Here is a 25,758-nt window from a genome sequence, read left to right on the forward strand (position 1 = left end):
GCGGAGCGCGCCGAGCGGGGTGCACCGCACGGGTGCAGCCACGATGGAAGGGGGTGCGTACGGAGCGGGCAAAGCCGGGGGCGCCTTCGACCCCTACACCCTGGTCCGGCAGCCGCACACCATCCTGCGCGTCGTGTCCTGGGTAAGGACGTCTGGGTGGCCCGGCCAAGCAGGGGGTGGGGCGGGGTGGGGGCGCGGGCGAGGGCTGCGCGCCCGGACGGACCCCAACCCCACCGGGCCTGCTGTCCGGGTGCGGCCGCGGGTGGGGAGCCGTCCGGCCGGCGTACTGGCGCCCGCCCCTCCCTCCTTCCCGGGCTCCGGGCGGGGGTCCCGACCCTCGCGGGGGCGCCTGCTCCCCGACCCCTGGCTTCCCGGTGTCCCCACTTCTTACTCTTCCCCCCCATCGCGGTGACCTCCAGGCCGCGACCCGACGCCTCGCGGTTCGGGTTGCGCGCGGCCGCCTGGGCGGACCGGCGACCGTGGGGACGGAACCCTGGTTTCAGGTGGCCTTTATTCGGGGGTGGATCGGGGCGTGGATCGTTTCGTGGGGTGCACGCGCTCTTGCCATGGACGTTCAAGAAGGAGAGGGTAGGAAACCGTGTTTTTGTGGCTTAGCTGGGCTCGTGTGGAGCGACGCGCCGGGAGCCGGATACCTGGGCTCTCTCCCCGGGAACCGCCTTTCGGCAGCGTGACCTTGGGCTGGAAGCCACCCGAGAAATGTTCATGGAAAGTGAGGAGTTAAATTCCGAGGTGGGCAGCGTCACCTCCTCTCGCTTGCCTCAGTTTCCCGATTTGTAGCGAGGTGGGAGGAGCCTCCTTGAGACCTCCTTGGGCTCGGATATTTCCTGAATTCGTGCAGACACCTGCATGCCTGAGGAGGGCCTTGGGCCTTGAGGGCGGGAGAGAGGTCCCCTGCCCACAGGGAAGAGCAGAGAAGCCCGTTCTGGATCTCCAGCCTGGCGAGGGCAGGATCCCTCAGTGCAGAGAGCTGAGTGGGGGTCCCTGTTCAAACCTGGGGTCGGGGAGAGGAGGATGGGACAGAGTCAGCACACGGGGAGGGGTTCACATGACCTGGGCAGCACCCCAGGGAAAGGAGGCCTGCTGCTGTCTGGGGAGGGGTGTCTGGGGCTCCCTAGGGTTGCTGGCCATTGCCCAGACCCCCTCACTAGAGGGCCTTGCCTCTGCAGGCCTGGGGCCCCTTCCTGTGGGCCTAGATCAGAAAGGCCTGGATTGGGGCTGCTGGGCAGGGGCCCTGTCAGCCACCCCAGGGGGCTAAGCCTAAAGCCAGCTGTGGGGTGCTCAGGCTCCCTCACTTCCTGGATTTTCAGGGCCATATAAGGGTGTGATGGGTGGGACAGCTGGGGTGTTTATCTCTGGCCTCCCAGAGGGAAAGGGAGCTACCTTTCCTTTGTCCAAAAATGTTAAAACCTCCCTCTGGTGCCACAGGAAGGGTGGCCACGTTTAAACCCCTTCTTTTCAAGTGCCCACCAGATGGGGAGCTCCCTGAGGGCAGGGAAGCCCTATTCTTTAGTCTTTGGGTCCCCGGTGCTGGCACATGGCCTGGCACCCTGGGTACATCCAGGAGGGTTTGTGGTGCTGAGTTCATTCATCCGTGTGTTGTCTCCAGCTCCCCAGAGACCCTGGCAGGTCCTTGGCAAAGGTAGAGCTCTGGGGGACACCTGCCTGATGAGGTGGGCCGGCTCTGTGCACTGCTCCCCTCCGCCGGCCCGGAGTGTGAAGTCACTGGCTTTGCGAGTGGGTGTGGGCGTTTTGTCTGCTTGGGTCACTTCTGCTGGTGAGGGCTTCATTTAGCAAAGCTTTATTGAGTTGGCCAGGCTCCGAGGGAAGGCGGCGTGACTCAGACGCAGCCCTTAGTGCTCAGGGAGCCTACATTCCCCCTGGGGAGTGAGCCAGGCACCCCCAGGCAGAGACCGGCAAAACCAGGAGAGCAATCAGAGAAGCTTCCTGGAGAAGGCGATGTCAAATTGGACCTGGAAGGATGAGGAGGGTTTACATGTGTGCATATCAAGGTGCCGGGAGGACTTTCCAAGCAGAAGGGAGAAAAAGTCACTGAGCACCCACTGTATGCAGGGCTGTTCTCACGATTACCTGGCTAGTTCCCCCCACAGTCTGTATCACACTTGAGGGAACTGAGGCTCAGAGAGGCCCAAGGTTACTGAGCATGTAAGTAGCAGATGGAAAATTTGAACCCAGATCTTCCTGTCTCCAAAGCACAGTGCTTCCCCTGGATCAGGAAGAGTTTGAAGTCCTGGGATTTCAGGTTGGAAAGGATAAGGGTCATCTGGGTCAACCCCCATCCAATGTCCAAATCCTCCCGGAGGCCCCCAACAGTCTCCCAGCCCTGCTCACTACCTTTGCGTGAGCAGAGGTGTCTGATACAGGCTGATTGAACTTTTTAAAAATATATAGGTTTTTTTCTGATCATAGAAGTAATACCTGACGATTGTTGGAAAACATAAATCACTTGTGATGGTTACACAACAATACGTGTGTACTGAGTACCACTGAACTGTACACTTAAAGATGGTTAAGATGGTAAATTTTATGTTGTGTGCATTTCACCAAAAAAAAAAAAAAATTGGAAAAAGAAGCACATGTGATCTCACCACTTAGGTAGGGCTGCTATCTCCTACCAGTCTTTTTCAAAAACATGTGATGCGCTGAGACATTTTAACACGTGGGGGCACGTAGTGGACGCACATGGCCACCTGCCCTCCTCCCTGGAGCTCCCTCTGCTTGCTCACCGCAGGGTCTGGCAGGCAGGGTCTGGCTGGCGTTAAGCTTCACCTTCGAGCTAATGGAGGCTGAGCATTCAGCACCAGCTTGCCCTGGTTTGCCAGAACTTTCCTGGCTTCAGCACTGAAAGCCCCGTGTCCTGGGAGCCCCCCTGTTCCAGACAGACAAGACTGTTGGTCACTCTATCCAGGACTCCTGTGCTCCCCAAGACCCCTTCTGCCACCCTGTAGGGCCCTAACAACGTGAGCACTTGGGCTTACGATTTTGTAAAATTTGTAAGAGAAAGATCTTTTTTCTGTTATTTGTTTATTTGAAGTGGGTCCCCAAACATGTAAGCTTCAGGGAGTTACCAAACCTGGACCTACCCTGGAACCTGAGCCCCCAGGCCTGCAGGACCCCTTATCTTTTGACTGAGGCTTTCTCAGCTCCTCTCTGCGCCTGTGTGCCCTACACCACCTCCCCCCACCCCACACACACACCTGGGGTGGGGGGTGATTACTCACTTCGGAATTGAGGAATGGACCCTGAGGGTTAAGGTGGGGAGGGCGCTGGTGAGCCCTCTGGCAGATCCCAACTTGGACCCTTCCTGCCCTGGGCGAGGAGGTGATGGCTAAGTTGGGACAGTGTCCAGGGTGAGCTCAGAGCTGCCTCCCTTGACCTGGGTTGGCGGGGAGGTGGGCTGTGCTGGCCGGGGACCAGGAGATCTGGCACCAGCTGTGGCCACCCCCTCTGCCTCTGTCTCCCCATCGGAAAGCGGAGGCTGGGCTGGGTCAGAGGTGCCCAATCCTGCCCTGATCCTGCAGCCTGTCAGTGACCCCTTTCTTTACCTGGAGCCAGGTGGGGGGAAGTGGAGTTTCAGCAGGGAGCTAGCTGATTTCATATAAAGGACCACCTTCTATTTGGAATTTACATCCTTTTAGAGCTTTGAAATGACCTATGGGAAAAGAATATTGGCGCTGGTAGATGAGAGGTTTTCTTTTTCTTTCTTTCTTTTTTTTTAATTCTCTGTTTTGGCAAAAATAAAACAATAAAATGTTTGAAATTTTGCCGTTTTCCGGGTTGATCTCTTAAGGGCTTTGGCTGTAACACTCAGGATGTTGTAAGGAGGGTGGGTGTCATCCCTCGCATGACAGAAGTAAGGGGCAGGCTGGAGGTGACTTCTCTACTGACTAGAGACAGAGCTGCTGGGCCCTGGACTGTCAGAGCCGCAGTTTCAATCCAGTCCATTGGGTCCACATTCAGTGTACTCCCCGTGGCTTCCCTGTCTGAGTCGCAGTGGCACCAAGGAGTGGCTTGAGTGAGCGGTTTTACACCCTCATTTTTATCAGACCCCCTCAATCACTCCAAGCAAACACTGAGTATAAGAGCTGAGCTTGCGGGACTTCCCTGGCGGTCCAATGGTTAAGACTCCACGCTTCCACTGCAGGGAGCGCGGATTCAATCCCTGGTTTGGGAATTCCGGATGCTGCGAGGCTCAGCCAAAAAAAAAAAAAAAAAAAAAAATGCTGAGTTTGCTTTGCAAACGCAGCAGCTTCAAAATGAGACCCCTTGTCTCCGTTCCCAACCAGATTGCCACACTCTAGCTGTCCCACATAGAAATTCTAGAGCCTGCAGGGGCTGGGGTGAAATGGGTCCAGGGTGGAGACAGAGCCTCTGGCCAGCTCTGGCATTTATTCATTTATTCCACAAATACCAAGTCCCTGCTCAGTGCCAGCCTGTGTGTCCCACCGGAGATGCTCTCAGTCCAGCGAGGACAGAACTGAGTCGACGGGCACCATCCAGAAGGCTTGGAACGCAACAAGAAGGAAATCCAGTGGGGAGTAGGTACCTCTGCCAGGGGGCGTGGAGGGCTTCCAGGGGGAGGTGACCCCTGTGTTGGTCCTAATAAAGAAGGTGGGGGGAGGGGCATTCCAGGTGGGAGGAACAACATGTATAAATAAACACCTGGGGGCACAAGGTCTGAGTGGGTTTTAGAAACGTTGCTGAGCTCCTGGGGACGCCGGGTGTGGGGGGCAGGCAGGGGGGGCAACCCAGGGTCGGACTTGGATGCCAGTTTCACAAGCTGGGCTGCAACAGAGGGCCATGGACAGCCTCAGAGAGGGGTTTTAAGCAGAGAAGAGGTGTGTTTTGGAAGTTCCCTGCGGCGCCATGTGGAGGTATGGCTTGGGGAGGGCTCTGGGGGCAGGAGGCCCAGCAGGAAATGTGTGGTATGGTCTAGCCTGTCCTCTCCCAGCACCGGGCAAGGCCCTGCCACTTACTCAGGGAGCTGGGTCCACGCAGGCATGTGCTGTGCTCCTTTGGCGTGTATAGCTGACAGTCTCAGAATCTTCTTGACCTCTTCGCCTGCCTGTGACTGACCTTTGGCTGGTCCATCTCTCTCAGGCCTGGGAGAGAGTCAGGACAAGGAGACGTGGATGATAGGTTTTTGATTGCGTCTTTGGCATTTCTTCGTGTCCTGGGGCAGTGTGGGAGCTTGAGGAGTCTTGGGTTTGGCATCGAGACCAGGGCCGCCAGAGAGGGACCTTGGAAAATCCTCACCTGTAACGTGGGCTTGGAGTGCCTGGGTTCAGGGCGGACTCGGTTTGTGAAAATGGATGTATCATGGGCCTGCCATCCAATTCCTTCCTCTAGGCACGTGACATCCCTGTCCAATGGGTTTCGTTACCCCCACTTTTTTAGGTGAGATGCTGAGGCCCAGAGAGGTTAACTGGAGCTCCTGGATTGCAGCCCATGGCTGACTTCCAGGGCATGGCCCTTGCTTCCTGCTTTGGGGAGTCCCCAGCCACATGGGGAGTCCCTGCACGGCCACTTGTGCAGAGCTGTTAGGCAGGCTTGAGCCTGGGGAGAAAGAACAAAGGCTTGGGGAGGGAGGGCAGAGAGGAGGAAGAGCCAGGGGGAGGAGGGAGGAAAGGGAGAGGGCAGATGGCAGAGCTGGCACGGAGCCACATTTGGCACCTACACCGGAAGAACGAGGCAGGGCGGAGCGTCAGGAAGTGCTGGGGGCCCGAGGCCTGAGTCCCTGTTCTGCGCCCACTCCACCTCTGACGGGCGGTGTGACGTGAGCAAGACGCCAGTGCTCTCTGGGCCCCAGTTTCCCCATCTATCAGATGGGAGAAGGACAGTCAGGTTGGGCTGGTGGTTCCCAGCCTTTCCACACTCAACAAATGCTACTCTTGCTCCTAGTAGATTGTAGGTTGGGAACTGGGGGACTGGTCAGTATTTAAAGAAGTGATGTCAAGGACCAGCCTCCCACACCCCTGATGCTTTGCGGGGGCCTGCAGGGGGAGCCTGGGCCCCAGATCCATACTGCAGGAGCAGAACAGTGCCAGCTGGAGCCGGCAGGGTAGCCCTCACTTCCTGGAGGGAGTTGTGCTCACCCCACCTCTGCCTGGGAAGATGGTGTGGGGGGAGGGGGACCGCGGGGAAGGGGTGGTTGGGAGAGTCCCAGGCTGTCAGGCCCAGACTGTTCAGAAAGCCATTGCCTGGGAACCCCAACCATCCCGGCTCCTCAAATGACTCAGGGTCCAGGGGTCAAGAGGACATGGTCTTCCCCAAATCTTGGCCCCCCCCCTCTGAGCATCCCTGACACCTTTTGTAAGTTGCACTGTAACCTGGCCTTCCCACTGCCCCCAGACCCGGCTTCCCCAGCAGCCTTCTCATTGGGGGTTGTTCTTTGCCTCATGCCCTCCCTCCACCGGGCCTGGAGATGGGACACAGTCCTCCCAGCTCCTGAGGCTGCTTCCAGACCATTCTCCCCCAGCTTTGAATCTCATCGCAGCACTGGACCAGCCACTCCCCTCATTGCAAGCCAGCCCCAGGTCACTTGCCCTGTCCCTCAGCACCACCCTGCCTTCCGTCCTGCTGACTGTAGCTCCCGCTTCCGTGATCCTTCTCACACCCTGGCCTCTCAGCCTCCCACAGTCTTGTCCTCCCTGCCTCAGCCACTCTCACTGGGTGTACCCTGGGCCTGGCCCTTGTTCCTGGCGAGAACTCAGGCGTCCGCCTCTCCCCACCTATCCTGTCGTTCCAGTGCTCTGCCTCGCACACGGTCCTTGGCCTGGGACTCCCTCTGTGCACTGGCCCTCACCCCATCCTCCCCGCCCCCCTCGCCAGCTTGGGCTCCCTGGTGGTCTCACCCACCTGCTCCCAGCTCTGGCCCCCCTGCATCGCTGCGCTCACCTGGCAAAGCCCTGCTTGCATCCGCCCTTGGCCTCCTCGCACCCGCCCCTCCCCCAGGCTCTCTCCTGTTCTGGTGGCCAGGCCAGCCTCGCAGGGTCCACCAGGTGCACCCTCTCACCTGCTGGAGGACTCAGATCCCCTCCTTCCCTCCCTCCCTCCCTCCCTCCGCCCTTGCCTCCATCCTCCACTCTGGCTCTTTCCCATCAGCTTACAAATGTGAGCTCTTCCCACCCCCTTGCCCATGCCTCTGGTCCTGCAGAAGATTTGTCTGTGGTCACCGTCTCTGGTGTTTCTCCCCCAGTTTTCTCTCACTTGCGCCCTGCTCAGGCTCTCGCCCTCACCTCTCCATCTCGTCAGGATCATCCGTGACCTTCACGTTGCCAAATCCTGTGGCCAATTATTAATGGCTCTCACGGCCGCATCTGGTGCAGTGAGGGGTTCGTACGTCCTCCCATTGGTTCCGACAGCCGTGGGACTGCCGCCTTCTCTTTAATGTGCCTGGTCTTTGCGAGACTCACAGTCTAGTGGCGGGAAATGTGGCTGAGAAACCACTTAAAATATGGAGGTGAGCATAAGCCCTAGAGTGAGGGAACGCTCACTCAGGCTCACCCGGGCTCGGGACAGGTGGGAGGGATGGGGCCAGCCAGACGGAGAGGGGGGACATTCCAAGCAGAAGGAGCAGCACGGGTGAAGGCCAAGGTCAAAGCCAAGGCCGAGAGGCGCGGCAGGGCGATGATGAGAGGCTGCTGCCCCCCACCCCCGACGCCCCATGGGCTGTAAGCTCTGGGTGGCAGGGACCGTGTCTGTCAGGTCACTGTCGTATCCCCAGTGCGAGAGGGCACCTGGCATCTTGTCATGGCTCACACGTGGGTGAATGAGGCTGGGAATTGCAGTGCTCTGTCCTCCTGCGTCCACCCACCGTCCCCATTCAAGTCTCCAGTCTTCAGGGCTGGGTCTCAGTTTCCCCGTTTCTAAGGGGGCTCCCTGCTCTCCTGGTGTTTGTGCAGCCACAGGAGGGAGAAGACAGGGGAGCCTTCAGATCACCAGGTCGAGCGAGTCTCAGTGCCGCGGGGCCAGGGCCCCTGCCCAGCAAGCCCACTCCCCACCCCCACTGGGGAGAGCACCGGAGACAGCTTGTGGGAAGATTACTGCCTAATCCTCAGCAGGTCTCTGCTTCCAAGGCTGCAGAGGTGGTGGCCGGGCCGGGCCTGGCAGGACAGAAGGGAGCCCGCCTGCCCCGCCCCCGCCCTGCGGCTCTGCACGAGGCTCTTGAGGAAGCCCAGTGCCCCCCCAGTGCCCGTCACGCGCCCCTGCGTCGGCTTCGGCCCTTTCCCTCACGTGACCCGGGGGGAGGCAGGGCCCATTCCCGTAAAGGGGGGCCCTTGCAGCCTGACTCATCCCTCAAACGCTCGGCTGCCGGTTTCTTTGTCCGCTCTTTCTGTGGGGCCCAGGAGGCAGGTTGAGGACTTCATGGGGATGCCGGCAGGAAGGCGGGCTCAGCCCTCTGTTACGGAGTGAGCTCCCTGTGGTCAGAGGTGTGCAAGCCAAGGATGCTGAGGAGAGAATAGTCTTTCTCCCAACTCTCGTGCTGCCTATGCCTCTGCCCATCTATCAGGCTTGCTGTTCACTCACCTTGAAGCCTTTCCTGACCCTCCCTCTGGGTCTGGAGTGCAGACATACACTCAACAACTGAACCAAAAACTAAGAAAAAAATATGTAATGAGGTTATCAAGAAAATAAATGGGGGTATTGGAGAATATTGGGAGTCAGGTCTGGAGAGCTTCTCTGAGGAGGTGGCTTGCAATGAGATTTGGATGTTGAGAAGGAGCCAGCAGGAGCCAGCCTGGAAGACCTGGGGAACTCTAGGCATCCCAGGTAGAGGGAACAACCAGTGCCAAGGCCCTGAGGCAGGAATGAGCTTAGGAGGGAGTGGCAGGAGAGGAGGCTGAGAGGAAGGCAAGAACCCTGGGGGTTGGGGTGGGGAGGGGGATTTCACCGTGCGGGTGTTGGTGAGTGGGATGCAGCGGGGTGGGGGTGGTGGTGACACGATCTGACTTCAGTTTAGAGAGATCTTTTCAGCCCCAGTGAAGTGGATGGTACAGGGGTGCAGGAGTGGCACACAGAGGCTGGGAAGCTGCTGTCATCGCTTAGCAAGAGGTGATGGTGGCCTGGACCAGCACAGGGGCGGGGGCGGGGCGCTGCATGGAGGAAATTGAGAGTTGTTTGGGGAAGGATGAAGAAATAGACCCAAGTGCCAGGTTGGATGGGGTTCAAGGATGCGCCCACTCTGGGGTCTGAGCAGCTGAGTGGGGGCCAGTGTGCAGATGGATGAGGGGGCGGGGAGAGACCAGAGGTGAGACCAGCAGCCCGTCGTTGTCTTCTTCTTCGGGGCTGGACTTAATCCACAGCCCCAGGAGGGACTGGTGAGAGTTGGGGGAGTGGTGAGTGCCCCCTGGCGCCCGTCTGGAGATGGGTTGGAGGAGGTGGGAGAGGAGGCTGTCCTGAGTCAGGCAAGCAACACTGTGGCCTGGAAGTGGACAGTAGCCGATGCCGCGAAGTGGAGAGCCAGTGAGCGGGTCCTCTGGCTGCCTGCAGCGTGAGGCAGGGACCAGGGACTCCTCCCAGCCACCCATCTGGGGAACAGATGTCCCTGTACAGGGTGAGGTAGATAGAAGGTGCCATCCGGAGCTGGCAGGACTGGAGGGTTGTGGACTCCTGACCTCATCTCTTGACAGCTTGTCTGGGGGAAGACTCAGCAGGTGCCTAAGGATGTTTAAAGCCAGGCCTCTGGGAAATTCCCTGAGAACAGCAGGGACCTCTGTCCCCACCTGCCCCTGATGCTGGCTGGGCCCAGCTGTCCCTGGAGCCCGAGTTAGCCTGATGCCCAGCACTGGCCCAGGCACAGCCTGCCAGCTCTCTGGGCGGATGTGGAGAAAAGTGGGCCGGGCCCCTCCTGCACTGTGGGGAGGTGACAGGCTCGGCACAGCAGCTGTCTCTCCTGGGTCTCGTGCTGGTCCTAGAGTCTGGGATCTGGAAGTCATTTCTTCACAGGGAGGCAGCTGAAGGTCGAGGTTTGGCTCACATTCTGGAATGGGGCTGGACCGGGGGCAGGCCTAGGCAGGAGGCCCGGCACCATGCTTACCTGCTCCGGGTCATCCGGCCGTGGGCTGGCCAGAGTCCAGGCCTCATGGAGCCTCAGCTGCCCTCTGCTGGAGTGGGCTAAGTAAGCCTGCTTTGTGGGGGTGGGCGTTTTGTTGTTGTTTTTGTTTATCTGTTGAAGTATAGTTGATTTTTACAATGTTTCTGGCGTACAGCAAAGTGATTCAGTTATACATATAGGTGTATATATATATTTTTTCAGATTCTTTTCCGTTATAGGTTATTACAAGATACTGAATATAGTTCCCTGTTCTCTACAGTAGGACCTTGTTTATCTATTTTGTACATAGTAGTGTGTATCTCCTAATCTGTGGGGTGTTTTTAGGTTTACTTTTTTCCTTAAAGGTTTTGATGAGGATTAAATGAGATGATTTTTGTCAAGCCCTCCCAGTGGATGCAGGGCCCCTGCAGAGGCTGTGGGCTGACTCAGGGTCGGGGGTGAGGGTGGGCCAGGGGGGGACAGACCGGTAGATGAATCCCAAGCAGGAGTATGTGCAGGGTTAGGGTGGGCGAGAGTGACTGGGAAGGAGGGTGTCCCAGGAGGCAGCTGCAAGTCACCACCTCCCAACAGGGTTTTGAAGGGTGGGAAGGAGTTCGTTCCTATTTGAAAGATGAAGAAGGTGGGGAAGGGTGTTCTGGGAGGTGGGAACAGCTAGGGCGAAATTATCAAACATCCTGTGGCTTTGCTAATGCTGGCCCTCTAGGATGGTTGAGTCATGGGGTGGGAGAGGGAGAGATGTGAGGCCAGGGCAGGGTCTAGCAGTTCTGGGGTCTCTGTTTCTGTGTGTCTCTGAATCCAGGAGCCTGAGATGCTGAGATTCCTTCGATTTGTTTTTCTGAGTTGGAGATAGCTCTGCTCTAAGTGCCATCTGGAATCTGTTTTTTTTTTTTTTTTTTTTTTTTTGGAATCTGTTTTTTTAAGACTCAGGATTGGATTATAAAGATGGTGAAAAAAACAGAGTCTTGCCCTGGTTTACCTTGATGCTTTTTTTTTTTTTTAACATTTTTCTCTAGTGCAAGGGAGGGAGGTGGTTTTTCCTGTGCCTGCCTGTGACCAGTGGCCCCCCTGAGGACCTCCCGAGGCCCTCACCCTCCATCCTCTCCTGTTTCCTGGCTGCTGGTTCTGCCTCTGCAGACCTATCTCCGGCCCCTGCAGCAGATCTGCTCGTTGGGGTGAGCTTCTCCCTCCCATGCCTCTGCCACTGGGGCCAGCATAGAATTTCACTGTGGTTTAATTTCCGGTTCTCTGGTGGCTGCTCTGCGTTCTCCCTGCCATCCCTGCCGATCTGGCCTTGGCATGTCACCCCAGAGGCTGCCCGATACAGGGCACCGGCCTTGAATTTTTGTCAATACTCCATCCACCCTTAAACAGCCGTGGGACCTGGGCAGTTCCCTGGACGTGGGTAAAATGAGAATAAGGCCATGGACCTTGTGGAGTGAAGAGCATGTGTTTCAGTCACATCGTGGGTCTTGAGGGAGTCCCCGTTCCTCCTGCCTTGGACTGTGGAACAGAAACATGGGGCCTGGGCCTGCTTTTGGGAGGCTCCCTCCCACTCGGGGTGGGGAGACTGCAGCTAAATGGAGGAGTTAACCTGGGGCCCAGAGGGTCCTGCAGGGGGTGTGGTGAGACTGCAAGGGCCTTGTTGTGTGTCCTTGGCAATGCTGCTTCCCCTCCCCTAGGCTCAGTTTCTCCATCTGTAGACTCTCAGCCTGGTCCAGGGGTGGCTCCCTGCCCTGGCCCTGCAGCCTTCAGGGAACCTGGCATGACACCTCTGTTCCCAGTTCTCATCTAGCCCAGCCCTTCCCCGACCTGCTCTTGCTCTTGCCCTGCTCCCCGCAGCAGGCCAGTGTCTGCAGATTCTGGTGGCTTTACCTCCAAAGGACATTCAGCCCCCACTAATTCACCCCATCCCGCTGCCCATGCCAGCCCTGCCCCCTTGTCCCTCGCCTGGGCGCTGATTAGCCCCTCTGGTCTCTCTGCTTTCACCCTCGCCCCACAGTCTTTTCTCCACCATGACCAGGGTGAGTCTTCTTAAACCTAAGTCAGATCCATCACTCACCTGCTCTTAACCCTGAAGTGACTCCTGAATTCAGCCTTCCCCTGCAGGCCCTGGGGGCCGGCCCCTGCCTACCTTAGGGACCTCCCCTTGCTCACTGTGCTCCAGCCACACCCTGTGCCCCTCCTCGAGGCACCAAGCTTATTCGCGCCCCAGGGCCTTTGCACTTGTGGTTACTTCTCCCTGGAACGTCTCTCCCCAATATCTGCATGGCTCTGCCTTTCTGCATATGGGCGTCCGCTCAAAGGTCACTACATCAGTGACCCCCATTCACCCAGTCTGTCTCCTCCTGCCCTGCTTGATGCTTCTTCGGGACACTTGTCCGGACTTTTGTACATGTTTCTCAGCTGTTTTTCTCCCTGATGACCTTGCCCCGTCAGCCTCTCGCACGGGGCTTGGCACATACTAGGTGCTTAGAAATACTTTCAAATGAATGAACAACCGATAGCAAGCCCCAGTTCTCTGGCCTCCGAGATGTGGCCTCCCAGGCCCCGGAGGCAGGGATCCCTGTGGCTGCAGAGCGGTCAGCTCCCTGGGTAGTGCATGCCCAGCAGAGGGGCAGCTCACCCCACCGCCACCCAACATAATCAGAAAAGTTACTTATAGCCCAGCACCTACCACGTGGTAGAAAGAATATTACGGAAAGAAAACAGTGGAAAGGGCCAGGGGTGTGAGGTGGGCAAGTAGGTGGCTGGTGGGAAGTGGAGGGAAGGGAGGCCCCGGGAGAGGTGGGCAGAGCGGGTACTTAGAGGACCTTGACCACCGGCCCTAGAAGCTTGGATTGTGTCCAGAAGGCCCAGGGCCGGGGATTGGGGGCGGGGGCACTTAGGTGACCTTCCTTCTGCAGGGTGGGGACCATGATCCATAGACCCAGATCTCGTTGCTCCTGTGGCTTCTCACTGCATTTAATCCAATGTTCCTGTGGCCCACCAGGCCCTGCCCTCCCTGCCGCTTCCTGTCCCATTGCCTCCTCCAGCCCCAGCTCCCTGGTCCCTGCTCCAGCTGAGCTCCTTCCCTCACCTTCAGCCTTTGCCCCTTCTGTTCCTGTGCCTGAAACACGCTTCCCCTGATCTGTGCAGGGCTGGCTCCTTCTTGACCCAGCTCAGAGATCACTGCTCAGGGCTCCCTTCCCTGACCACTGCCACCTCTTCCCAGCACTTGCCACCGTGGGTCATTGCCTCAATTATCTATTCCACTTGTTTAGTGTCAGTCTGGCATTTTTTGGATGCTTACTCTGCATCACATGCTCTTCCTTACACGTAGGACCTCATTTATTCCTCACAAAATGTCAGTGGTTTAGGTGCTATTGTTGTTGGGAACTGAGACTCAGAGAGGTTAAGCCCAAGGTCACCCCGCTAGACAAGGGGCCAGGCTCGGATTCAGCAAGCCCAGGTAATCTGACCCAGGCTCTCGCCCCCTCACTCCTGTCACCCCCTCACTCCTGTCCCTCCAGACGATCAGCTCCCTGACAGCAGGGGCTCCACGGACGCGGTCCCCCTTGACGCTCCCTCCCAGCACAGTGCAAGGCACTGAGAAGCCTGTGACCTGTGATGAATGCCTGACCGAGGCCCAAGTCTGCAGGAGGGAGCCGTGGGCGGAGAGGAGGGCGGGGAGCTCGGGGCCTGAAGGACTGGCTGCAGGGAGCTGGCACGCCAGCTCTGCCAGTTCCGTGGCCCCGCCAGGTCCCTCGGAGGCTGTTTTGATCTTGCTCCTTCCCCTCCTGGGGACATGTCCTCACCAGCACTTTCCTCCTGGCCTCTCTGAGGACTCCCTGCACCTGTCCCCCAAGAGGGCCCATCTTAATGGTTCCTCCTCTGCTGTCCCCAAAGCCCAGACTTCCGCCCACCTGCTGCCCCCACCCCTCCACTCAGCCTGCTTTAGGGAAGGGGTCCACCCTTGTTCCAGCCCCCAGGGAGCATGTCTTCTCTCCCAGGGCCTCTGGAGAAGGGAGTTAACCCTGAACGAAGTCCTGACTGCTGTGCTCTGTGTACTTGTGTGTAATTCTCCCATCAGCCCTGGAAGGAAGGTTAATTTTTACAGAGGACCAATCTGAGGCTCAGAGAGGTTAAGTCGTTTGCCTGAGGCCACACAGCATGAGGAGCAGGGCTGGGATTTGAATCTAGCAGGTCTGTGTGACTCCTCAGTGTCTGAAGTCTCTGTCTAATCAAGAGGCTTTTCCATTTTGCTGGATTGGTGATGTCTGATGATATTGGGACTGGGCCTCAGATTCCTAACCTGGCAGTTTTCTGGTAGGAGCCTTGGACTTGTCTTGGTGCACAAGCCCAAGGGGCTGTGTGAGTGGCGGTCCCTGGAGTTGTGTAATGCACGGCCCAGGCGGCTGGCTGTCAGAGCCCGCCTTTGTCTCCCAGTGGTGTCTGCGTTGCTTGTCTGGGCTGTCAGTAGCCCAGGGGTCCCTTTGACCATTGCTTTGAAATCTGGACTTCGTGCCTGTCCCCTCCTGTGCCCCTGAACACCAGACTTGCCATTCCAGTCCCACGGCCTGTTCCCGTCACACTGATGCTTTCCTACTGCTCCCCTGGGTCTCTGGAAATAAAGGGTCACGCCTGCTTCAGGGCCCACCTCCCGAGGCTGAGGGTCAGCTTGGTCAGGTGGAAGAGAGCGTAGGGCTGAGATTCAAGAGACCTAGGTTCAAGTTCAGCCTGTACCCTGACCACAGTGTCACCTTCTCTTTCTGAGCCTCAGTTTTCCTTCTCTGTCAATTGGGGGCAGTACGAATTGCCCTTGCTGCTCCGTGTGGAGATTGTGAAGATGCAGAGCTTGTGACCGGGCAGAGCTGTGTGCCAGGAGGCCTGCACTGGTCTGCAGGTTGAGGTGACATGTACATTCCCAAATCAGGATTGGCAAATGTGTGGCTCACAGGCCACCACTGCCCATTTCAGTGCCCATGGCTGAACCAGGACACAGCCCCCCCCCAATCCTTTCTTTTTTTTTTTTTTGAATTGCAGAAAAATTCATATTACCCACAATAAACCATTTTAAAGTATACAGTTCAGTGGCATTTAGTGGATTCACAATGTTGTGCAACTACCACCTGTCTAGTTTTGAAACTTTTTCATCACCCCATAAATACCCCCCATACCCATTAAGTAATCACTCCACATTCTTCCTTCCCCCAGCCCCTGGTAACCTCTAGTCTGCTTTCTGTCTCTGTTTTGCCCATTCTGGGTATGATACATAAAAGAAATCATAATACTGACCTTTCGTGTCTGGGCTTCTTTCACTTCTTTCTTCACCTGTTTTAAGGTTCATCTAGTTGCAGCATATATCAGAACTCTGCCCCTTTTTATGGCTGAATAATATTCCATTGTATGGATGTGCCATAGCTTACTTCTCCATTCATCCATTGATGGACATTTGGGTCAGAATCCTTGTTAACACAAGTGTCATGAACCAGTGGTCTCCAAACCTTAGTTCATGCCGTCCTTCAGGAAAAATTTTTGAATCAGTCCTCCCATTAAATGTAAATTTGAAACCCACGCACCTATGGTCAGTTAATCTATGACACAGGAGGCAAGAATATACAGTGGAGAAAAGACAGTCTCTTCGATAAGTAGTGCTGGGAAAACTGGACAGCTACATGTAAAAGAATGAAATTAGAACACTCCCTAACACCATACACAAAAATAAACTCAAAATGGATTAAAGACCTAAATGTAAGACTGGAAACCATAAAACTCCTAGAGGAAAACATAGGCAGAACACTCTTTGACATAAATCATAGCAGTATTCTTTTGGATTTATCTCCTAAAGCAAAGGAAATAAAGGCAAAAATAAACAAATGGGACCTAATTAAACTTAAAACCTTTTGCACAGCAAAGGAAACATGAACAAAACAAAAACACAACCCTACTGAATGGGAGAAAATATTTGCAAATGATATGACTGGTAAGAGGTTAATATCCAACATATATAAACAGCTCATACAACTCAACATCAAAAAAACAACCTGATTAAAAAATGGACAGAAGACCTGAATAGACATTTTTCCAGAGAGGAAATGCAGATGGCCAGCAAGCACGTAAAAAATGCTCACCATCGCTAATTGTCAGGGAAATGCAAATCAAAACAAAAATGAGATATCATATCACACCTGTCAGAATGGTTATCATCACAAAGAACATAAAGACTTCCCTGGTGGTCCAGTGGGTAAAACTTTACACTTCCAGTGCAGGGGGCCGGGGTTTTATCCCTGGTCAGGGAACTAGATCCTGCATGCATGCTGCAACTAAGAGTCCAAATGCTGCAACTAAAGATCCCGCATGCTGCAATGAAGACCCAGTGCAGCCAAAATAAAAAAAAATAAAATAAATATTTTAAAAAAAGAACACAGGGCTTCCCTGGTGGCGCAGTGGTTGAGAGTCCACCTGCCGATGCAGGGGACATGGGTTCATGCCCCGGTCCGGGAAGATCCCACATGCCGCGGAGCGGCTGGGCCCATGAGCCATGGCTGCTGAGCCTGCGCGTCCGGAGCCTGTGCTCCGCAACGGGAGAGGCCACAGCAGTGAGAGGCCTGTGTACCGCAAAAAAAAAAAAAAAAAGAACACAAATAACAAATGTTGACGAGGATGTGGAGGAAAGGGAACCCTCATACACTGTTGGAGGGAATATAAATTGGTGCAGCCACTGTGGAAAACAGTATGGAGGTTTCTCAAAAAACTAAAAATAGAACTACCATATGACCCAGCAATTCCACTCCTGGACATATATCTAAAAAGAACAAAAACACCGACTTGAAAAGATACATGCCCCCCAATGTTCTTGCATTATTTACAGTTGCCAAGAAATGTAAGCAACCTAAGTGTCCATCAACAGATGAATGGATAAAGAAGATGTGGTAAATATTGTATATATATACAATGGAATACTACTCAGCCATAAGAAAGAATGAAATTTTGCTATTGCAGCAACATGGGTGGACTTGGAGGGTATTATGCTAAGTGAAATAAGTCAGACAGAGAGAGACAAGTACTGTATATCACTTACATGTGGAATCTAAAAAACACAGCAAACTAGTGAATGTAACAAAAAAGAAGCAGACTCATAGATATAGAGAACAAACTAGTGGTTACTAGTGGGGAGGGGCAGTATAGCGGTAGGGGATTAAGAGGTACAAACTATTACATATAAAATAAGCTACAAGGATTTATTGTACAAGGGACTATAGCCAATATTTTATAATAACTGTAAATGGAATATAACCTTTAAAAATTGTGAATCAGTATATTGTATACTTGTAACTTAATAATACTGTACATCAACTATACTTCAATAAAAAATGTGGATTTTTTTATATATATTACTGCTACACTAATATATCCAGTACATGATAAAACCCATGTAAAGTGTAGACATCTTAAAAAGATACAATTTAAAAAATGATGCTTCTTATATTTTTTCTCACACCTGCGCTGGAGTCACTTCCCATCCTAGGTGTTAGCTAAGGACGAAAATGCATCTGGGTCATATTGAAATTCTAGTTCCTTATTGTAGAAAAATTGGAAAGCAAAGTGAAGTGGAAAATGGACAATAAACCCTCTGCAGCCTGCACCTCAAGTTCACTGTAGGCCACATCTGAGGTTCTCTTTTCCTGTTTGTGTGTTTGTCAGTTGGGTCTGGGCCTCCTCATAATCATAGTTTCCGGGGAGGCGGGAGGTAGGAGGAAAAAGCATGAACTTCAGAGTCAGGTCCCTGGGTTTGAAGCCAGCTCTGCCACGTACCAGCTGTGTGACTCTGGGCACATTAACCAATACCTATACCTTTCCTGCCTCATCTGCAAAACGCCGATGATGCTGATTGTATTCGTTAGCTGCTGCTATGTAACAAGACACCCCAAAATGTAGTGGCTTAAAACAACAAACATTTGTTATCTCACAGTTTCTGTGGCCAGGAATCTGCTTAGCGAGGTGCCACTGCCTCTCACATCATGGTGTCAGCCAGGGTTGCGGTCTCATCTGAAGGCTGAGGGAGGATCCATTGTCAAGCTCACTTACATGGTGCTGGCAGGACTCGTTCCCTGTGGGCCGCGGGGCTCAGTTCCCTGCTGGCTGTTGACTGGAGGCCTCTCTCAGTTCCATGCTGCGTGTGTTTCTCCATAAAGCAGCTCAAAACCTGGCAGCTGCTTCCATCAGAGCAAGCAAGTGAGAGGGGTCAAGAGAGGGTGAGCACGATGGAGGCCAGGTCTTTGTAACCTCCTCGCACAGGTGACATCCCATCACTTTTTGCCATATTCTGTTTGTTTAGAAGCAAATCGCTAGGCTCAGCCCACAGTCTAGGGGAAGGAGATTGCACAAACGTGTGCTCAGCCCACAGTCTAGGGGAAGGAGATTGCACAAACGTGTGAATACCAGGAGGTGGGGTCTTAGAGGACCACCTCTGCTGGCTGCCAGCCCAGCTGAAATAGACCTGTCTTGGAAGTTGTTGGGCACACTTAAGGAGGTAACACATGTTACACTTGGGGTCCTGCAAGTAATTGACCTGTTGCTCTGTAATTGACAGGGTTATGACTGTTGTATTTTTTTCATTTATCATTCTTTCCACTTGTCAGGGCCTGGGCAACAGGGAAGGGTGGGACCAAGGACAGGGCCTGAGACCCCAGAACAGCCCATGGCTTTGCAGAGCAGAGGGGAGCACAAAATGGGGCTGGGCACGTGCCCACATCTGGAGGAATCAGCTGGGGGCTTGCTGGCTTGGCAGTTCACCACCCAAAGTGCTGAGACCTCTTCTTCTGGGAGGCCAGGTCCAGTCCTAGAGGAACCGTGGTATCAGGGCCCAGGAAGACCTCTCAGCACCTGGCTGGAAGGGGAGTGGGGCCACATCTGTGGTCGGAGGGTCCTCAGTGCCTGCAGCTGAAGAAGAAGGCTATTGACCCCGCCTGTGCTGTGTGACCCCAAGCAAGTTCCCCTCCCTCTCTGGGCCTGCCCTCTGAAATGCCTGCTTAACACCGGCCCTGTGGCTGTTTGGGGTGAAGAGGGCTCACAGAGAGGCCGGCAGCAGGCCGAGGGGGTTGGCAGCCCTCCCCTCCCCTGGGGCTGGTAGTGGGAGGGGTCTCACGCCTGCCCCTGCCCCTCCCCCGCCACCGCAGGTGTTCTCCATCGTGGTGTTCGCCTCCATCGTGAATGAGGGCTACCTCAACAGCCCCTCAGAGAGCGAGGAGTTTTGCATCTACAACCGCAACCCCAATGCCTGTGGCTACGGCGTGACCGTGGGCGTGCTTGCCTTCCTCACCTGCCTGCTCTACCTGGCCCTGGACGTGTACTTCCCGCAGATCAGCAGCGTCAAGGACCGTAAGAAGGCCGTCCTATCCGACATCGGTGTCTCGGGTGAGCCCCCATCCCAGTGGGCACCCCCCAACCCCAGCACAACAGAGTCCACAGGGGGCTGTCCCGGCCGTGGTCCTGCTCATCCTCACGCACACCTGGGAGGCAGCTGCCACCCTCCTCCCTATTTTCCAGATGGGGAAACTGAGGTGCAGGTGGGTGAAGGGACAGACTTGGGGTCACAGGGCTGGCAGCAGGGAAGGGTGGGACCAGGGCTGGGCCTGAGACCCCAGAACAGCCCACATCTCATGCGGGGAGGGGAGCACAACGACCAGAGGAGTCACCTCTTCTTTCAGTGGCCTCTTCTGGCCCCTTCCCTGGTGGAGCCCCGTGAGAAGTAAGCAAGGCGATGGCTGAAGGCCCTAGCACACAGTAGGTACCCCGGGTGGGTCAGGACCTGGAGCTGGGGAGCTGCCGTGACCTGCCACCCTTGCCCTTCAGAAATGGCCTTTGGCAGAAGTACCCTGGCCTCTGTCCCCATGAGTTCTGAGAGACTGATTGGAGGGTGCTTGGGTTTGGTGTCACTGGCCTAGGGTTGTGGTCTCAGGTGTCTGGCTGGGACCTCCCCCCACTTCCTGGCCCCAGGACTCTCAGGATGTACCTGGCTTGCAGGCAGTGAGGCACCGGGTCCCTTAGACTTGAAGGAACTAGAATGACATGAGTGGTTCTCAAATTTGTTCCATGGAGCCCCAGGGTTCCCCAGCAGTGTCTCTGGGAGGGGCTGGGCTCTAGGCACCGCCCCCCGCACACATGCTTTTTATCCTGAGCAGCTCTGGACTTCTATGGATAGACTGTGGGCATCCAGAGATCTTGTTGCCACAAGGCTCACACCACTAAACTCCTCAGACCTCGGCTCTCAAAGGGCCCGTCACTAACCTCGGGGCTTTGTGAGGCTGCAGTCACATTAGTGGTTGAGACTCAGACCTGCTGGCCCCAGCGTCCCCTCATCCTCCCCTGCCCAGTTCTCTGGGAGGCTGCAGTCAGGTGCAGGGTTGGGTGGACGCTCCTCCCAGAGAGCTGCAGGCCTCAGGGTGGACCGTGGGTCAGTCAGGGATTCAGCCAGGAAATCTGTGTTGGCTGAGGTTAGAGAAATGCCGGCCGAGGCTGACTGACTTTTCTCTGTCTCTCCTTCCCTCTGTCTCTCCCTCCCTCTCACTGCCCGGCCCTCCCTGGGTCTGCTCCCGGCCTGGCTGGTTCCTTTCTGTGGTCTCTCTCCCGCTCTGCATCTGACCGGCCTCTCTGTTTTCGCCTGCGCCTTCCCTGTGCTCTCCCCGCTCTGACCCCCACCTCCTCTCCCTTTGGGGGTGGGGGAGCGTGGGAGACGTGATCTTGAACCGCCCCTGTTCCTCGGTTTCCGATTTCCTCCCTATTCGCCCTCTCTCCCCATGTGGGCGTTCCGCCTGGCCCCGTGCACACCCCAGCCTTCTGGGCCTTCCTCTGGTTCGTGGGCTTCTGCTACCTTGCCAACCAGTGGCAGGTCTCCAAGCCCGAGGACAACCCGCTGAATGAAGGGACAGACGCGGCCCGGGCTGCCATCGCCTTCTCCTTCTTCTCCATCTTCACGTGGGTGAGTACACCGCCCACCCAGCCCACACTCGCCGGCCCCAGCCAGGCTCCTGGGCTGGTGGCTTTTGAGCATAGCCATGGACTCTGTTCTGCTTCCCTCCTCAATGCTCATGGCAGAGCTGCTCCCTGAGGAAGGAGACTGTCCAGCAAAGACAGTCAGGCGGTGGTGACAGACCCTGGCTGTGGTGCGGAGCACCATTCCTGTGGTAATGGACTCCCCTCCCAACCACTCCAATAGTTGGGTGGTAGGTATTTACTGTCCCCTTTTACAGATGACAAAGCTGAGGCCTAGATGGGAAGATAAGGCCTTGAGGTTCAAGGCGGGGAAGGAGCCCAAGCTGAGAGTCAGGAGACCTGGGTCAAATCGTGGGGCTGCCTCTAATTTTCTGGGCCTCTGTCTTCCCATCTGTAAAGTGGGGAGATTGGATTTGCTGTGGGGTGTGTCACAAACGCAGATGGCCACGGGGCAGGCAGGATGTGAGAAGGCGTGAGTGGACCGGGTGACATGTGGACACCATCCTAAAAGGGTACCCTCTGTCCGGCCCCTGTTCTGAGCAGTAATGGGGACCCACAGAGGCCAGGTCTTCCTGTTTTCCCAGGGAGCCCAGAAGTCTGAATTTCTATGAGAAATCTCATCTTTATGTGTTAGCAATTTGTTCAAGTTTAAGACAACATATTGTGTGGGTCCAAAAAAGCATGTCTCTGGGCCCCACTGGCCAGAGGTCACCCCTTTGCAGGCTCTAGACCGAGTGGTCTTGAGCACCCATCAGCGTGACAGCAAAGCTGGTCCTTCTTTCCCACTGGTTCCAGGTCCTCTCGATTTATTTTTTCTTCTCTCATCTCCCTCCTGCAGATATCTGGGGTTATACAGGCTCCGTTCCCACATCCCAAGGGTTCTCGCCTCCCCTCTGACAGTGCCCCCTTCCCTCCAGACCTTCCAGCTGTCCTGACCCCTCCTGTGAAGCCTTGCTGCAGCCAGCCTTCCCTGTCCCCCCTGCCCTCCTGGGCCTGTCCTCGACTTCTTCCTTTTTTGAGGGCTCCTGGCTATCCCTTTTCTCTTGGGGGCGGGGCTTGCAGAGGAGGAGTGAGTGACTGGACACCAGGATTTCCAGGGGTGGGTCTGAAAGCCTGACTGACAGGTGCCCACCAGCCCGCTGAAGTCAGCCTCCCTGCTGGCACCTCTGCCTCTCCCTGTTCTTCCCCGCTGGCCTCACCCCTGCTCTCTCCTGGCAGAGCCTGACCGCAGCCTTGGCCGTGCGGAGATTCAAGGACCTTACCTTCCAGGAGGAATACAGCACGCTGTTTCCCACTTCAGCACAGCCGTAGGCCCTCCCGGCTTCCAGAGGCAGGGAGCCCTAATCATGCCCAGTGGCAAGGTTGGGGGGCAGCCTACTTCCTGGACCTGCCAAGATGCCAGGGCATGTAGGGCAGTGGAAAGCTGGCTAGAGGGGCCAGTTAAGACTCACCATTCGCTCATTGCCTCCTTTGTTTATTCTTCATGTGTCTGTTCATTCAGTAAACATTTATTGAGCAACTGTTCTGTGCCTAGTGATGAATCAGATGTGGTCCCTGGCCCCAGGAGCCCACAGCCTGGGGAGGCGAAGACAGGCAAACCAAAACCTCCCCCAAATGTACTGCACAGGTTGTAGAAGGGCTGGAGGTGGCTCCACACATGGGCTGTCAGGGTGCCGAGCTGTGGGCTGAGAGCCCGTCCCATGGCTGCAACATGAAGGCCGATTTTCCAGTCCCCATGGAGGCTGGCTGCCAAGGGGGGTCTGGCCCAGGACATCAGAGGACTCATGGTCTGGCTCTGCTTTCGTGTGCTTTGTGACCTTGGGCAGACCTGTGCACCTCTCTGAGCCTCGGTCTACTTCCCTGGACTGAGGAGTGATAATGGACCAACCTCTCAGGGCTGTTGCACAGATGAAACAAAGCTTGACACAGGGCTTGGCACAGAGATGCTCAATAAATGTAGGTTCTTTTGTTTATTCATTCATTCATTCATTCATTCATTCTCTCCAAGGAGTCAAGGACACCTTCATAATCTCTACTTTGGGAGTGATTCCCATGTGGTGAATCCCTGTTCTTCCAAAGGACCTTGGCCCCCATTTCTGCACAGGTTCCCTCTGCTGCCCTGGAGTACAAACTGGCCCCCAGGGCAAAGCACTGCACGGTGGAAATGCCACAGAGAGTGCGCCTGCTCTGAAGAAGCAGGGCCAAGTGGACCACCAGGTCCCTGGGCTCTGAACAGAACGCCCAGCCTCACCTCTGCACCCCAGTCCAGCAGGGGCCCACACCCCTCCATGGCTCCTGTCTGTGGCTCTTTGAACTGGCTGGCTAAGGGAGGCCTTGACTCAGTGGGGATGGAGGAGTGACCACGGATACAGCTCTAGGTGCCTGTAGCTAGAGGCCCCTCCCTGGAAGGGTCTGCAGAGGTCATCTGCTCCAGGCCTCTGCCTCAGTGCAGACACCAGTGGAGCCAGGGAGCTGTGGGAGGACCAGGTCTGCAGAAGTTCCTCTCAGGGACTCATTCATTCATTCATTCATTCCCCGTGTGCTCTTGTGGGCTCACTGATGGCTCAAGGGTGCTGACAACGTTGCCGGTACCCCAGGGGGGACTTTCCACCTCCCTGCTACTCCAGGCTCCTGCATCTGAGCGTCTCCGCAGCCAGGACCTCGTACCAACATAGTGGAAAATATAGGAGGGCCACTCCTAACTTCCTCAGCCCACCTCCTTGAGGCCTGGTCTGCCTTTCCCAGGCCCCTGGCCCTTTGCCCCCTGCCTCTCACCCATTGACCCTCTTGGGTTCCTGGTTGACTTTGTGCCTTGTCAGCAGGCTGATCAAAAGGAAGGAGATGGGGAGGGCTGTGGCCTGGGAAGGGGCAGGACCCCTGTGTTCAGGTCTGGGTTCTGGCACTGACTGCCATGAGGCCACCCTTTTCTAGGCCTCAGTCTTCCCAGCCCCAAAACAAGGGTATGTAGAACATTAGCATTTTCCCATGACAGGCAGATTACCTGGATTGGGAAGGTCTCTGGAGAAGGCTTTCAGTGTAAACCTATAAACATTGTCGTTTAATGACAGATTTAATTTATTCCCTAGCTTGGTGTGATCAGTGTCCTTGTCCTTCATAACAATGTAGCTGCTTTTACTGGAAAAGAATTTCCCACCTATGCATTTATGCAGTAGACAAGTCTTTCCCAACTGGGTCCTATGAAAAAAGGGCTTCAGTGGTTGGATAAGGTTGGCAAATGTTGCTTGCCATAGTTTTCCCCTTGGGGATCCCAGCATACATTAGTCATTAGTCAAAGCTCTGACAAGTCCTATAGTCTTCTGTTTAACTCAGTTCCCCAAACTTGTTTGGTGAAGCATTTCAGTTAGAATTAGGTTCAGCGACAAATGACAGAAATCACAAATGACAGTGGTTTAAACAAAGTCTAAGTCTGGGAAGACAGTCCAGGGCTGGCATAGTGGCCCCAGAAGTCTTTAGTGACCCAGGCTTCGTCCATCCCTACAATTTGGCTCATGGACCTCATGGCCCATTATGACAACTAGAGCGCCCGCTATCACACCTGCATTCCAGGCATCAGGTCAAAGGGTGGGACAAAGGACTTGGGGGTGACCCATTGGCTAGAACTTAGTCATATGGCTGTGCCTAACTGCAAGAGAGACAGAATAGCTTTTAGGAGCTGCCGACATTTCTCTGTCCCAACAAAAACTTTTTTCTCCACTCCATCTAACTCCCTAAGAACACATTTTGAGAAGGGTGCTGTGGGCCTTGGGGGCATTTTAACACTCTAAAATGAAGACTCTAGAATTTTTGTTGACCCAGAGTGACCTCTGGGATTAGGGGACATAGGGCAGGTGATTTCCGAAGTTCTGTGTGGCTAGAGAGTGTGGTTCTGGGCTGGCTGCGAGGACAGCCTTCCTTCCTCCCCAGTCAAGCTTGGTTTCATCTTCTGTGTTTTGAGGATATTTAACCCTCTATTGCCCGTGTCCTGTGGACTAACCTCTACTAACCCAGTGCTCTTGTCTGTCTCTCCCCTAACCATCCCCTCCCGCCTGTCCTTGTCCCCGCCGACCCCCGTCCCCAGGCGGGCCAGGCTGTGCTGGCCTTCCAGAGGTACCAGATTGGCGCAGACTCGGCCCTCTTCTCCCAGGACTACATGGACCCCAGCCAGGACTCCAGCATGCCTTACGCCCCCTACGTGGAGCCCAGCACTGGGCCAGACCCTGCCGACATGGGCGGCACCTACCAGCAGCCAGCCAGCGCCTTTGAGCCCGAGCCCCAGGGCTACCAGTCGCAGGGCTACTGAGCCACAGTGACCGCCTGCCCCCCACCTGCCTGTGACCTGCCCCAGCTGCCCCCTGCTCCCTCCCTTCACACCCGGCCCCCTTCTCCCTCCCAGGCTGCCCTGCTCAGTCCCTCCAGGTGGCTCCACTGAGGTCCAGGGCAGCTTGGGTGGGATGGGGCAGTGAGGGGTTGGGGGGGTATCCACATGTGTGTGCAGGTGTGTCCAGCAGGGCCCTGGGGTGTTTGCATTCCCTTGTGTCTTCGAGCGTTCGTTGAGCACCTACTGTATATCAGGCCTGTGCTTGGCATGAGTGCTGAAAGACAAATGGTCCCTGGAAATGGGGAAGAGATGTGGAGGAGGCCCTACTGGTACCAGAAGTAGGAATGGAGAGAAAGCTAGACCGGGAGGA

General features: G+C 55.5%; 1 protein-coding gene across 3 annotated transcripts; it reads left to right on the top strand.

The window, feature by feature from the left end:
- On the top strand, window positions 1-25,370 carry SYNGR1 (synaptogyrin 1; the record flags this gene model as incomplete). 3 transcript variants are annotated; one of them, XM_079714132.1, is made up of 4 exons in its annotated part: window positions 1-156; window positions 19,164-19,492; window positions 20,911-21,056; window positions 25,149-25,370. In XM_079714132.1, the coding sequence occupies exons 1-4, from the start codon at window positions 44-46 to the stop codon at window positions 25,368-25,370; spliced, it is 810 nt and encodes a 269-aa protein (XP_079570258.1). In that variant the 5' UTR covers window positions 1-43. The 3 variants fall into 3 exon arrangements, with proteins under 3 accessions (XP_079570258.1, XP_079570259.1, XP_079570260.1); XM_079714133.1 differs by having other exon boundaries at window positions 1-142; window positions 19,255-19,492; XM_079714134.1 differs by lacking the exon at window positions 25,149-25,370 and adding an exon at window positions 22,289-23,047 and having other exon boundaries at window positions 1-142; window positions 19,255-19,492.
- Window positions 25,371-25,758: the final 388 nt, after the last annotated feature.

This window comes from Hyperoodon ampullatus (assembly GCF_949752795.1).
Source record: "Hyperoodon ampullatus genome assembly, chromosome: 11".
In the NCBI taxonomy this organism is placed as follows: domain Eukaryota; kingdom Metazoa; phylum Chordata; class Mammalia; order Artiodactyla; family Ziphiidae; genus Hyperoodon; species Hyperoodon ampullatus.